General features: G+C 41.8%; 1 protein-coding gene across 1 annotated transcript in view; it reads left to right on the top strand.

Moving 5' to 3' along the window:
* Positions 1 to 15,532, top strand: part of LOC124616056 (ras-related C3 botulinum toxin substrate 1) — a 131,981-nt gene that overhangs the window by 10,083 nt on the left and 106,366 nt on the right. The window contains exon 3 of the mRNA XM_047144292.1: positions 7,858 to 7,972. Coding sequence (XP_047000248.1) covers positions 7,858 to 7,972 — 115 coding nt within the window. The remainder of the gene's footprint in view (positions 1 to 7,857; positions 7,973 to 15,532) is intronic.

Genomic DNA, 15,532 nt, shown 5'->3' with positions numbered 1-15,532 from the left:
CATCTTAAATATAACTATGTTTCATGTTTTTTTTACGTATTCCGCAACTATGAGAACCATTTTACTTATGAACAGTACACTGTGCAGGGAACATTAGCATCTCTCTCTCTCTCTCTCTCTCTCTCTCTCTCTCTATCTATCTATCTATCTCTATCTTTTTTAAGGAAAGTTCTGCAAGAATGTAAATAATTTACAAGTAAATGAAGTCACTCACCATACATTAGAAGGATTGAGTTGTGGAAAAGAAAGAAAAATATGGTAGCTTTCGGACCAGTTTATTGAGGCAGCAGGTGTGCGGGATAGGAATGGGCCGTGGTGTGGGGAAGGGGCGGGGCAGCAGGTGCTGCAAAACATGGCTCTGGAGCCACTGAGTTTATGAGGTGCATGATGACATGGAGAACAGGACAAAAGAAAGTGAGGCTACTTGGTTTAGGTAGTAAGTGCAGCGAGTTAGCAGAGGTCGAGGACAGGAGGATTATGGCAACAACGGATGTGTTGCACAACACCCATCTATGTAGTTCAGAAAGCTAATGCTGAGGAGAGGGAGGGGAAGAGGATCCAGATGGCACAGATTGTGAATCATCCATTGAACTGGAGCCTATTTTGCTCAGCAGCTGTTCCGCAAGTAGATGGCCAACTCTGCTTGTGGCCGCAGTATATCTCTGGTTGGTGATCTTGGTCAAGTAAAATGCTGTGCAGAAATTGTGTCAGAGCTGGAATAAGTCTCACACCTGTGTCTTCCAAACGGTACAACCATATGGTAAGGGAGTGGGAGTGGCGTAGGCATGTACCAGGATGTTGTGTAGGTTTGGTGGGTGGTGGAATACTGCTTTAGGAGGGGAAGGAAGGATTGTGGGTAGGATGCCCTTCATCAAGGACCAGTCCTTGATGATATTGGATGATGGGGATGTGGGGGGTGCTCCAGTGCAGCTTGTTCTTGGGGCTGGCAGGAGGATTAAGGCTGATGGCAAGAGAAATCTGTTTGCAGACTAGGTTTGGGAAGTAGTCTGTGAAGGCCTTTGTGAGACCTTCAGCTTATGGGGAAAGGTAATTCTCATCATTAGAGATAGGCCTTCCATAGGTGTCACGCTGTCTGGGAGATTTTTGGTGTGGAAGGGATGATAGCTGCCAAAATGCAGATACTGTTGTTGGCGATTTTGATGTGGATGGGGGTGGAATTGGGCCAATAGAGAACTGGAGGCCAACATCCAGGAAGGTGGCACATATGACGGAAGAGAACCAGGTGAAACGAGTGGGAGAGGTGTCGGGGCTGTGGAGGAATGAGGCTAGAGTCACTGAACCTGAACGAGTTGGTAGCGAGAATGTTTCCAAGTGGGTATCCAGGTGATAATAGTGTAAGGACGGTCAAGAGTCAGCGAAGGAAGTGGTCTGTTCTTTAACATGAGACTCAAGGCTATGAGCAGTTAGTTGGAGTTGTTGGTTGACAGGAAGGGAGATTCTTTCAGTGGGAGCACAGTAAACAGTTACAATGGGCATCCATGATTATTGGATTGATGGATTTTGGGAAGCCAGTGCAAGGTGTGTTTGTGGAAGAACATTGGGGTGACGAAGGAGATGGATTCAGGGGAAAGATTCTAGGAGGCCAAAGGTTTTGAATGGATATTGAAGATTATGTTTGACTTCTGTGATGGAAATCTTAGTTCCATAAGTCCAACAGTTTTGTAGGTTCTCGATATTCATACACCCAACAGTCCGGGATGACTCATTGTAGCTGTTTATTTTGCTCCCATTGCAACAATCTCCACTCTGGTTGACGTTACACCTCCAACTTATTGCTTGAAACTTAGCCACTCGTATTAAAATTATGAACCACTTCCTTCACCAGCTATTGACTGTCTCCGCACTGTTACCATCTGTATTCCTTTTCGTCATCACTCTTGATGACACCTCCCTGTACATCACATCTCCCATGTCCCATGTAAATACTAGTTATCCCAGCGTCATTCTGAATCCAAACCCATTACATGATTTCTTCTACATCTGACCAGCTATATCCTCACCCATAAATACTTCTCCTTTGAGGGGGAGATATGTAAATAAATCCGCTGCATGGCCATGGGCATTTGCAAGACAACCTCGTATGTCAATCTGTTTGTGGGACACCTAGAGGAGACCTTTCTAGCCTCGTAAAACCCCTAATCCATCATATAGTTAAGGTTCACTGACAGTATCTTCATGATCTGGACCCAAGGCCAAGACACAATATCCTCAATCCTCCACAGCTTCAACTCCACCTCATCATTTGTTGCACCTGGACCTCCTCAGCCCAGTGTGCCACTTTTCTGGACATTGACCTACACCACTCCGATGGTTCCATGCATACCTTTGCCCACATCAAACCCATCAGCTATCAACATACCTGCATTTTGACAGCCAGTGTCCCTCCTATATAGTCTGGACACCCTTGGATGTCGTATCTACAATGAAAACAACTCCATTGCCCAGTACAGTGAGATCTCACAAGGACTTTCACATATATATATATATATATTCACTATACTTCAAACGTAGCCTGCAACCTGTTTTCCAACTCGGTTTCCTCAGAAATTCCTAATCTTCCTAACAGCCCCAAGAACCAGCTGCAAAGGAGGATTCCCCTCCCCCCCCCCCCCCCCCCCCCTCCACCCCAATCATCATCCAGTATCTTCAAGAAAGGAGCAACTGAATCATGCCCTGTGTCAGGCTTCTAAACCTACATCTGCGTCTATACTCTGCAAACCACCGTGAAGTGCATGGCAGAAGCTACATTCCATTGTACCAGTTATTAGGGTTTCTTCCTGTTCCATAAGAATGATTGTTTGAATGCCTCTGTGCGTGCAGTAAATATCTTATCCTCATGATCCCTATGTGAGCGATATATAGGGAGTTCCAGTATGCAGGGTGTACATAAAGTCTGGGAACACTTTCAATTATTTATTGCACAAGAACGAAGTCATGCATATTGCATTTTGAAGAGAAACTCGGAAAGTGTTTTTTTGTTTTTGTTTTTTTTGTTTTTTACTAACATTCGATATGCGAACCATGAGTGGCCCAGCAGATGTCAATATGGTAATTGAAATCTTGCCATACCCCCCCCCCCCCCAAGCATGGCATCGTCGATTGTATCAGTCACTTCCCGTATTCTCTCCCGGAGCTCTGCTACATCATATGGTAGAGGCGGTACAAGATCTTTAATGTGTCCCCACAGAAAAAAGTCACATGGAGTGAGATCTGGTGATCGGGAAGGCCCTTCCGTAGCACGGCCAATCCATCAATGCGGCAGCTCCATGTCATATTCAGGTACCCACGAACTTCACGATGAAAATGGGGTGGAGCCCCAACCTGCTGAAAGATGAACGGAGAGTCCGATTGTATTTGAGGCATCAGCCATTGCTGCAACATGTCCAAGTAGGAATATTCAGGGACAGTGCCCTCGGCGAAGAATGGCTCGTACAGTTTTTGACGTGACAAGGCACAAAAAACATTTACCGTCGGGGAATCACCCTCAAAATCTTTGTTGGTGGCTTCTTACTGTACTTGGTTCTAAACATCCGTTGAACACCTGTAGCACACTTGTTTTTGTTGAACTCCAACACACAGAAAGCTCGCTCTGCACCTGAACTTGGCAGGTTTGCGACTAGCACTGACTATCGGCAAATTACCAAACTACGCTGTGCCAGTATGGGGGGGAAAGCTTTCAGTGTTTCTCTTCAAAATGACGTATGTATGATATCTGTACAATGTTTGATTCTTCTGCAGTAAATAATTGAAAGTGTTCCCAGACTTTATGTACACCCTGTATTCCTAAAATAATCATTTAAAGCCAGTTTGTGAAACTTTGTTGATAGATTTTCTCAGGATAGTTTACATCTATCTCCAAGACTCTTCAAGTTCAGTTCCTTCAGTATCTCTGTGACACTCCCCCACAGATTAAACAAACCTCTGATCATTCGTGCTGCCCTTCTCTGTATACGTTCAATAACCTATGTTAGTCCTATCTGGTTCGGGTCCCAGACACTTTAGAACTGGTCTCACGAGTGATTTGTAACCAGTCTCCTTTGTAGATCGTTTGCACTTCCCCAGTATTCTACCAGTAAACCGAAGTCTACCATCTGCTTTATGTGAACATTCCATTCCATATCCTTACAAGGTATTTATGTGAGTTGGCCAATTCCAACAGTGACTCATTGATTTTATAGTCATAAGATACTATGTTTTTTAGTTTTGTGAAGTGCCAAATACTACATTTCTGAAATTTAAAGCAAGTTGTCAGTCTCTGCACCACTTTCAAATTTTATCAAGATCTGACTGAATATTTATGCAGCTTCTTTAAGATAGTACTTCATTATTGATATCTGCATCATCTGCAAAAAGTCTAAGGTTACTATTAATATTGCCTGCAAGGTCATTAATATACAACATGAACAGCAAGGGTCCCAACACACTCCCTGGGGCACTCCCAACCTTACTTTTGCGTCTGATGGTGACACCATCCAAGATAACATACTGTGCCCTCCCTATCAAAAAGCCCTCAGTCTAGTAACAAATTTCACTTGATCATGCTTTTGGCAATTAGCATAGGTGTGGTACTGAGTCAAATGCTTTTCGGAAATCAAGAAATACTGCATCTACCTGATTACCTTGATCCAACACTTTCATTGTGGTGTTAGAAAAGTGTGAACTATGTTTCACACAATCGATGTTTTCGAAATCCTGGCATTGAGGTGGTCCTTCTATTCAAGAGACCTCATTATGTTAGAGCTTAGAATATGTTCCAAGATTCACAACAAATCAACCGTCAAGGATATTGGTGGTAGTTATGTGAGGTAACTTCTACTATCCATCTTGTAGATGGATGTGACCTGTGCTTTTTTTCCAAGAAATGACACGGTCTTTTATTCGAGGGCTCTGTGACAGACTATAGTTAGAAGAGGGACTAACTCAGCCGCAAATTCAGTATAGAACCTGACAGATTCCATGAGGCTCTGGAGCTTTGTTCAGTTTTAATGATTTCAGCTTTTTGTCAACACCAATGTCCCTAATAATTATTTCATTCATCTTTTCGGTGGGAATGGCATTAAATTGGGGCAATTCACTCGGATTTTCCTTTGTAGAGGAACATCTAAAAATGGAGTTAAGCATTTCAGCTTTTACTTTGCTACTCTCAATTGCAGTTCCGGTCTCATTCACTAGGAGCTGGATACTAGCTTTGGTGCCACTAACAGTCATTACATTCAACCAGAATTTCTTTGGATTTTGTGAAAGATCACTCGACAATATTCTGCTATGATAGTCATTGAAGGTATCGCGCAGTGCTCTCCTGACTGGCAAATGTGTTTCATTCAGTGCGCCTCTATCTGTAGCTCTATGTTTTGTTTTACACCTAATATGTAGTAATCTCTTGCTTTTTTAGAAATTTTTTTACAGTGTCTGTATACAGTCTAGGTTCCCTCCCTTATGAACTGTTCTACTGGGTACATATCTATTCAGTGCATGATCACTATTCTTTTAAGCTTGAGCTATACTTCCTCTGCATGCTCCTGCCCTGTGCTGAAAGTTTCAAGTTCGTCACTGAGATGTGATTTTTTATCTAGTTTACCAAACATATGTATGTTTTAGTTGTCCTTTGCACTTTGGTAACCATTGTTGCCACAACTGTGTCCTGGTCAGTGGTACCAGTTTTGATGTTGACATCCTAAGAGGTCAGGTCCATTTGTTGCCAATACATCCAGTATATTTCCGTCATGAGTCGAGTTCTTAATTATCTGCCCTAGATAGTTTCCAGAGAAGACATTTAGTAAAGTTTCACAGGATGTCTTAATCAGACCCACCACTAACAAAACTGTAATTTTCCTAATTAATTGTTGGATGATTAAAGTCCCCACTGATGATTACAGCACTATTGGGGAACTGCCAGGAAGTTTCACATCAGTGCACACTCCGCTGCAGAGTGAAAATCGCGTTCTGCAAGTGAGCTGAGGTTTTCTCTAGAGCTTTTGGTTACATCAGGAGATGAGTCTGGTGGGCAATAGAAGGATGCAATTATCATTTTATGGGCAACTCTTATACCGAGTCGTGCTGAAAGAATCTCACATGCAGCTTCAATTTCTGCCTCGATGGATTTGAGTTTCTTGCCTAATGCAACAAATACAACCCTTTCCCATTTGTCTATACTTAACACATGCAGTTAAATTTTCCCCAAAGTCTCACTGCTATAAATTTCAGATTTCAACCAGCTTTCTATACCTAGTATAATGTGAGCTTCACTGCTTTTCATAAGCTATTCAAACTCTGGCACTTTTTTGTGAATGCTTTCTGCGGTTTACTATTAGGATTTTAATACTCTCACCTGTGGGAGGCTGCTTCTTCTTCTTCTTCTTCTTCTTCTCCTCCTCCTCCTCCTCTCTCTCTCTCTCTCTCTCTCTCTCTCTCTCTCTCTCTCTCTCTCTCTCTCTCTCTCTCCTTCTTCTTCTTCTTCTTCTTCTTCTTTTTTTTTTTTATTACACAGATACTTCTGGGTTTCCTACAGCTCTGTAGCTGGATTGGATGGAGAATTGCCTAATCTAAAAAACCTTGTGTGCACCCCACACACAGTCATCTACCTGCTGGGTAGCAGCCTCTGATGTACAGTGCACACCTGACCCTTTTAGGGGGACCTTACAGTACTTATCTATATGGCACAAGTCCAGGAACTCACAACCTGGCTTGCCACAGAACTTTCGAAGTTTCTGGTTCAGTCCATCCGTTTGACTCAGAACCAAAGGTCATGATGAGTTCTAGGCACAATAGCTGCAAATTGAGAGCTTCATTGAAACTCTATGCACAAGGCTGGTCTTCTCAACCTTCTCTGACAGTCACTGGAAGGACCCAAGATTGACATCGGAGGCCACATGACCGGCATCATTTGTTCCGTTTGCCACAATCTGCAGTTGGTTGTACCCTATTCCCTCAGTGGCTGGCAGAATAGTCTCTTCAACATGTGAATGGCGCCCCCAGGCATGCATACTGAATGCACCTGGTGTCATTTCCTGTCCCTTGCTGCCTTCATCTATCATCGTGTCTGAAAATTGGAGACATCTTATCTACAATCCTGCCTACTTTTCCTATGTGGTAGTCTGCCCCCCCCTCCCCCCCCCCTTGCCCACCTAACCTACACATCATCTTGGTCCATGCTTATTCCACCCCCACTCCAAACCACATGTCATAGTGGTGATGTACCTGTGGAAGGCACAATTGCAAGACCTTCCCCATGATTCACCCAAGCACATCCTTCTGTAGTTCTGTAACAGATTTATCCTATCCCATCAGAGGCAGGGCGACTTTTGAAAGTAGTCGTGTCATACATAATCTTTGCTGCAAAAACTGCACATGACCACGAACCAGCTATTCACCAAAATGAATGGCCATCACTGAACTGTGACCAAGATAAGAGCACCCAGTTATTGTACATGCTGCTGAGCACAACGTGCTCGAGCTCAGCGGCTGCTTCACAAGTCATGCCATCCAGCCCGTTCCCTCCCAGCACCATCTCTTCTGAACTACTTAGATTGGAGTTGTCCTTGCAACACATCTTTTGTTCCTGTAAGCCTCCTGGTCACAACCATGGGGATTTGTCCAAACACTTGCGAAGTTTGGATTCTTTTTTGTGTACCAACGACTCTAAATGTCCCTGAATTATTTATATTAAGTATTCTTGTTTTATGACTTACTCTACATCCTTGAGAATCTCCTCGAGGAGTGTGAAACGAAAAGTATATAAAATCTAATTGATCTAGCTAGAGAGAAAGTCATCAATTCTCCACCTATTTGCCGTGATGCGTTAACTATCTGAAAGTAATAAAGGCATTTTTGTTTTAGGTTTGATAACTATTCTGCACCTATGGTTGTGGATGGTATTCCAGTCAGTTTAGGATTATGGGACACTGCTGGCCAAGAAGATTATGACAGATTGAGGCCATTATCTTATCCTCAGGTAAGTAAAGTAATGCCAAGTACTTGCTGTGGGTGGATATAATGAGGAATCCCATTTGTTTGCATACTGGCAAAAGATAATAAGTCAGATGGATTTTGTTCTCACTGAAAAGATTTCCTTTGTGCAGATGATTATAAACATTTTAGTTTACAATTATTTCAGAATTTACTAGAGTTTCAAACACTGTGATTTAAAAATAAATTTTTGTAGGTATTACATGGGTGGTTTCAAACATTTGCAGAATCACCACCAGATGTCAGCACTAGCACAACAAGGTTCCCGCATAATAATAGGACACCCTTTAGTGAACATGTGAAGCATGCTCTGGGTAGAGATCAGTAGTGCAGATGTCTCTCTCTTGTTGTTCCAGTGTAGTGATTTGTAAAGATGGAAAAAATTGATATTCAAGCAGTGATTAAGTAATTAGTTAAGAAATGTATGAAACCAAAGGAAATTCATGCCAGCTTCCATAACACAACGAGAGACTCAGCTCTATCATATGCAACTGTTGCCAAGTGGACAAATGAGCTCAAATTTTATTGGGACTGCTTAAATCATGGTCTCCCAAGATGTGTCACTACCCCAGAAATTATTGCAAAAATGCATAACCTGGTGATGGAGAATAACTGGCTGAAAATGTGAGAAATTGATGAAGCTTTAGGGATGTCATCTGACTGGACTAACCACATTTTAATAGTGGAATTGGATATGAGAAAATTATCTGCTGGATGGGTGCAGGAACAGAAATGCATGAGAATGGAAATATCCGAACAATGTTGGTCCTGTTTTCAGAGCAACCAATGAGGTTTCTGGGGCTAGTTGTGACTGAAGATGAAACTTGGGGTCAACTACCATACCCCAGAGAGAAAACAGTGGTCAAAGGGGTGGAAACGTGTTGATTCACCACCATGAAAGAAAGCAAAGGCAGTATGGTTGGCCAGAAAGCTGTGCACCCTCACACAAGTGGTACCATGGCAAAAATATATGAACTAAGTTACAAATTGTTTCCACACCTGTCTCATTTGGCTGTTTTGGCTCCATCAGACTTCTATCTCTTCCCCCGAGCCCAAAATTTGCCTCACTGAACATAGAGTCTCCTCAAATGTTGAACGGCCAGCTGAATTTGATGGGTATTTTGCAGGCCTGGAGGAATCTAAAGTTAGAGTAGGGATCAAAGCATTGGAACATACGTGGACCAGTGTGTTAGTATACAGGGGGACTACACTGAAAAATCAAGTTTTACTGTGATAAGTCTTTCCTAGAACTTTTCAGCCTATCCTCGTATGAACAGATCACTTAGGTAAAATGAGAAACATATTAAAGGAATAATTGATTGTTGAATGTAAATGAGGTTATAAACAGTGTAAAGACTGTGCAGTGTGAGGATAGGAGATTATTTTATTTATTTATTATCCATCTCTTCAGTGATTTGGCTGTAATTGAAAAGACTGTGTCATCACAGATGAATTCAGCTGCCAATGTAATATGGTCCGAAAAGTCCTTGGTGAACATTTCTCCTTCTTTCTCACTTCAGTGTTCGACCTTGAGGTTGATTTGCAAGTTCAGTACTCAATTCCCCTCTTCCGTCTGTCTTCCCCTTCACTTCCACATTTTTAGTGCATGCCACGTCATTCATAATCTGCTGCATGTGTGACATCCTTGGTCATTCCCACCTATTCTTTCCATCAGTAGCTCTTTCTCCTATAGTTCCATTGTTGTTATTGTGTCTCAGAATGGGTCCTATGAGTTTCTCTCTCCTGGTTTGGATGTTCTTCCACAGAGATGTGGTTTCATGTACTCATCTCAGCATCTCTTCGTTGGTAACTCTTGTCTCATCAGCTGATCCTCATCATCCTTCTGTAGCACCAAATCTCCAGGGCTTCTAGCCATCTTCTCTCTTGTTTTCCTATTGTCCAAGTTGCGCACCCATATGGGGCTACACTCCAAACAAATACTTTCATGACCTGTTTTCATGTTTCCAGACTGATGTTCATGTTGATGAGCAAGCACTTCCACAAATTAAATGCAATTCTAGCCTGCTGTAAGCTGCTTACAATTTCTTTCTGACTTCTACCAACCCTTGAAATCCTGCTTCCCAAATAGCACCTCTGTTCCAGATCTTGTTTCGAAAGGTTCATACTCTTCTTCAGCACTACATACCACCACTTTAGTCTTTCACTTATTTATTCTCATACCATACTGACAGCAGTGCCGAGAACGCCTTGTAGATCTTTTGCCTCCACGACCAGAGCAATATCGTCTGCATAACAGCACGTCTGTCTTCTGCACATTAATTTTGATCCCCAACTCAAGAGTTTCATGAACTTGATCTGTAGCTTCCTGGATACGAGCATTGAATATAAGGGGGGGGGGGGGGGGGGGGGGAGGGGGGGAGAGAGAGAGAGAGAGAGAGAGAGAGAGAGCACACACATCCCTGTTGCACACCTTTTCTGATTTTTGCATGTTGTCCTTGTTGAAAATCTCTAATCACAGGCGCATCATTTTTGTAGACGCTGAGTATTGTATGTGTGTCTTTGTATTTTAGCTGCTAGTAAACCTTTCGAGATGTGAGGTCATGGTCCGAGAAACTCTTCTGTTCCTGACGTTTCATCCGGGACTACACTGGACATCTTGCCGGCGAAACTTCGGGAACAGAAGAGTTTCTTGGACCATGAACTAACATTCCAAAAGGTTTACCAGCAGCTGTGTCATCCAGTCATGAAAGCCTTCATTCTTTGTATTTTAGGCCTGCTTTCTTCAACACTGGGAACATCTCTTGCCGGATAACATTATCAAATGCCTTTTATAGATGTACACAGCCACTATAAGCTGTTTTTTTTTTCTTTTTTTTCCAGTATTTGCTTTTCAATAAGAAGGCTCAGTGCCACGACAGCCACTTGCTCCTCATCCTCACCTGAATCCAAACTGATATTCACACAGCATGTCCTCCACCTTCTCATCAGTTCTCCTCAAAATTATTTTTATGAGAATTTTTGATGGTGTTAGGCTTAAGGTTTGACACTTTTCACATTTTATACCTACTGCCTTCTTCTGTATAAGAACTGTACTGGATTTGTGGAAGTTTGTTGGTATCTCTCCTGTGTTGTAGATGGACCTATTCTGTTTGTCCCTGATCATTTTCATGCTTTTACCAACGTATTTGTTTAGTTCTGCAGGAATGTCGTCAATACTTCATTCTGCTGTAATTTTTAAGAACTTTCTCAGATTATTCTTGCAGAATGTTGTCTCTTTTGTCATCTTGGTCTGCTTCCTCTTCTTTCCCTATTGCATCCTCCAATAAAGGCATCCTGTCATACAAATCCTCCATGTTTCCATTCCATCTTTTCATCATGTCGTCACCAAACAACATATGCCACCTTGTCTTGTACTGTACACGAAATTGTTGTTTTGTGTGTGTTAATTTTTTTTTGCTTTTCTGTAGGCTTTATTGGTTCTTCCATTTCGCATATTTTCTTCCCGTTCTCTGTTTCCTCAAGAAAACTTTAATTTGCTTTCCTAGCTTCCCTCTTGACTAAGTTTCTTTGCATTCTGTATTCAGCTTTTCCTCGTTCATCAGTTGCAGTTGTGCATAATCTTCTGTTTATGATAAGCTGAATAACAATTACTGTAATCTATTTCCTCTTGTTTTTGTATCTAGTTTTCCCGACTGTTTTTCCTGCTGCTGTATATGTGCCAGATTCCATTTGTTAGTAGTCTTCTTTTACTCCCCCATAATCGAAAGTTTTAGGAAGGTTGCCTGTTTCCTGCGCATAATGACTTGCCAGTCCCCCAATTTTTAGTTTTTCTACCTCCCATTTCTGTTTCACTGTCTGTTTCCTCAGACATTTGAATCTGAATGAATTTTTCATCAGGACCAGGTTGTGGTCACCACCTGTGTTTGCAGATGGATAGCTTTTGCAGTCTTTTACTTCATTTCCAAAATGTGATTTTACTAAATTGTAATTGACTTGTTGCCTCCTTAAGTCACCTGGGGCCTTCCAGGTGTGTCTTGTCTGCTTATAATGTTGGAAAAGAGTGTTTGCAACAACTAACTGGTGCTGTGAACAGAACTCTGTTAGTTGGGCAACCCTTTGATTTCTTTTCCAAGAAAGTCTTTAGTTGCCAACATTTCCCTCTCAGGGTGTATACGACCCGGGACAACCGGGAGATCCGGGAATTTTTTCATCCAGGAGAAAACCGGGAAAAACCCGGGAATTGTTTAGAATTCCGGGAATTTTTCATTGTTTTAGTTTTCAGTTAAATTTTTGTGATTTTGACTGTTAAGAACCAATACTCTAACAAAGGATATTACTGTATCCCACTACGCAGAATAATACTGCAGCAACAAAACATGAACGAGAGAAAAAAGAAAACGAAAATAATAAAACTTAAGTTGCAAAGGAAATGCACCATATACAACAACAAAACAGTGCTTATACAAGCGTCTGCCAACAGGAAATTGTGTCAAAGGCTTTAGGAAGACTATGCAATGCTTTATAACAACAAACTGCCTCCGATGAGCGTGACGTGACAACTGTTTAAATTAGATTTGTTTGAGCTGTTGCGGGCGGGCTCTTGAGCATGCGCAGTTGCGTCGCGTATGAGTTGTACCTTCTCCCGCTTCTGGTTACAGAAGTGTGGCTGGGTGCCACTACTTAATACTGCCTCGGTTCGGAAATATCGTAGATTCGGGGCTGATGCACAGAGCAGTCTGAATTGAGGTGGGGAGCGTCCACGTGACCTGTGTTTACGTTGAGTGATTTTGTTGTTTCCTCTTCGTTTATTCCGCTCACGTTATATGATAACAAAGCGGAATTTCGTGGCCGGGAGCTATCAAATGAATTAAAATACGTTCACATAATTACGGAAGGCGAAAGTATGTTATTAGTTTCAAATTTTATTTCCAACTTTTTGACAGAACAATGAAGTTATTTTTGCCGGTTTGGTAAAGAGATTTGGCTTTTATTAATCTTTTCTGTTCAGGCAGTCAATTTATTTGAAACGAAGTTTTTTCACACTATTGGCTAGTTTCAACTGTTCGCTGCATTTCAAGTGCACGTATGGCATTGTGCCATAATAAAGAACCAAACATGAGATAATACAGTACTGGTACTCCAAGAAAATTTACATACGAATGTGCATTTTAAGCCGAATTATGCGTTTTAGTATGGTTCACGAAATTCCGACGTTCTTGAACTATCATCTGATGTCTTGTTTCTTTTATGCCATACGTAAGATCATGTAATGTTTTACACGTACGAACATATGGGCTTCCTGCGTCATCGTAGCTGCGCAAGCGCGGTGACGCCTGTTATTTGGCGTTCTCTTGCAACTGCTGAAACGAACCTATTTCTAACAGGTCGCGGGAAAATATTGCGATTGGTGGTTTGAAAAGCGTTACATTCAAAGCAGATTTCCTTTTACGCAAGATGAACTACGTGCGAGAATGTACGATGAATTTCTTAAATCACAAAGCGTTTGACTCTCATTCAGAAATCACTCTTTGAGGACGACCAAAGAAGAACTTCGAGCCCAAAAGATCAGACATTTACGTCGTTGTAGTGGCACATTTGTGTGATGTAGCTTACAGTGTAACACGAGCAAAAAAGATCAACATTATTTGTGGAAGCTTAGCTTCTCTTCCAGCTTATTAATCTTAGAGACCAATATTATATGAGAACACTATGTATATTAATTTAAACCATTAACTTTTCTTACTTGTGTTCGCACTACTTAAGAGTGATCCCCCCCCCCCGAGTTTCGTTTTCTAAAGTACCGGGAAATTCTACTCCCGCATATAAAACCATAGGACTGATGAGTTTCACAGTGCCGAGGAAGAGTATACTGTCACTTAACACGGAAAAAGTGTATTTTCATCCGGGAGAAAGTGTATTTTTAACCGGAAAAAATCCGGGAGTTTTTTTTTCCTTGTCCACGTATACACCCTGCCTCTTTCAGTTCTCCATCCACATTTGCATCCCAGCCCTGCATGAAAATCCGGTTTTCCTCTCCCTTAATGTGTGTCATTGCATTACTTATTTCTTTGTATATTTCATCAGCTACTGCATCCTCTGCTTTGGATGTTAGTATTGCATTATCACAATGTACTTTGGCTTAGTTTCACATTGGAGTATTGTCTGTACAATGTGTGTTGTGTGTGTTATACCATATTGTACATATCCCTTGACACTTGAGCCAGTGTTCTTTTTCCTTTCGAAATTACTCCAACTCCTACTCGTGATCTGTCTTGATCAGTTCCAGTGTCAGTGACTGTCCTCACCAGACCAGATGGTTCCTAATTGGTCGTCTCATATCTGATAGACCAAAGATATTGATTTCCAGTTGTTCCATTCTACTTAACTGCACTGCAGCAGTTTCTCACATTTGAAGTGGCTGTTTTAAAATTTGGATTGTTTTCTTCGCCTTGTCTGCATCTTTTGCAATCCCCGCCAAGAGATCCAGTTGCGGGACTATTTTATCTCCAGAAAATTTTACAGAAGTTGTTGTTGTTGTTGTTGTTGTTGTTGTTGTTGTTGTCGTCGTTGTGGTCTTCAGTCCTGAGACTGGTTTGATGCAGCTCTCCATGTTACTCTATCCTGTGCAAGCTTCTTCATCTCTGAGTAATTACTGCAACCTACATTCTTCTGAATCTGCTTAGTGTATTCATATCTTGGTCTACCTCTACTATTTTAACCCTCCATGATACCCTCCAATACTAAATTGGTGATCCCTTGATGCCTCAGAACATTTCCTACCAACCGATCCTTCTTCTAGTCAAGTTGTGCCACAAACTTCTCTTCTCCCCAATCCTATTCAACACCTCCTCATTAGTTATGTGATCTACCCATCTAATCTTCAGCATTCTTCTGTAGCAGCACATTTCGAAAGCTTCTATTCTCTTCTTGTCCAAACTATTTATCGTCCATGTTTCACTTCCATACATGGCTACACTCCATACAAATACTTTCAGAAACGACTTCCTGACACTTAAATCTATACTCGATGTTAACAAATTTCTCTTCTTCAGAAACGCTTTCCTTGCCATTGCCAGTCTACATTTTATATCCTCTCTACTTCGACCATCATCAGTTATTTTACTTTCCAAATAGCAAAACTCCTTTACTACTTTAAGTGTTACAGAAGATACTGGCATGTTTTATTGCTGATGCTTGTGATATCTGTGGATCTTTAATGTGGTGGTTTCCCTTTGCTGCCACATCCTGTGCTATTGACCATCAGTTGGTTCTTCTACCTTTGGAGGTGGGTCTCATTGCCAGGACAAGTGTGTGCCCTTCCCAGCAAATGCTGAGGTGACAACTTATTCCAGTCATTCTTCAGTTCCTGTCTATCTTAGCTGTCACATAAAGTGGCGTTTATTGGTGGCTAAGGTAGACAGGAACTGAAGCGTGGCTGGGATAAGTAATCACTCCAGCATTTTATTGCACCCGTGGTCTAGGAGTAGCGTCTTTAATTAGCAAAGTGTCCTCAGTCCCGGGTTTGAACCCCGCCACTGCTTAAATTTTAAATAAAAATCAGCATTGGTGGCCGAAGACTTCTGGC

The sequence above is a fragment of the Schistocerca americana genome, chromosome 1 (genome assembly GCF_021461395.2).
Source record: "Schistocerca americana isolate TAMUIC-IGC-003095 chromosome 1, iqSchAmer2.1, whole genome shotgun sequence".
NCBI classification, from domain to species: domain Eukaryota; kingdom Metazoa; phylum Arthropoda; class Insecta; order Orthoptera; family Acrididae; genus Schistocerca; species Schistocerca americana.
This window is presented reverse-complemented; position numbering and strand designations above follow the sequence as displayed.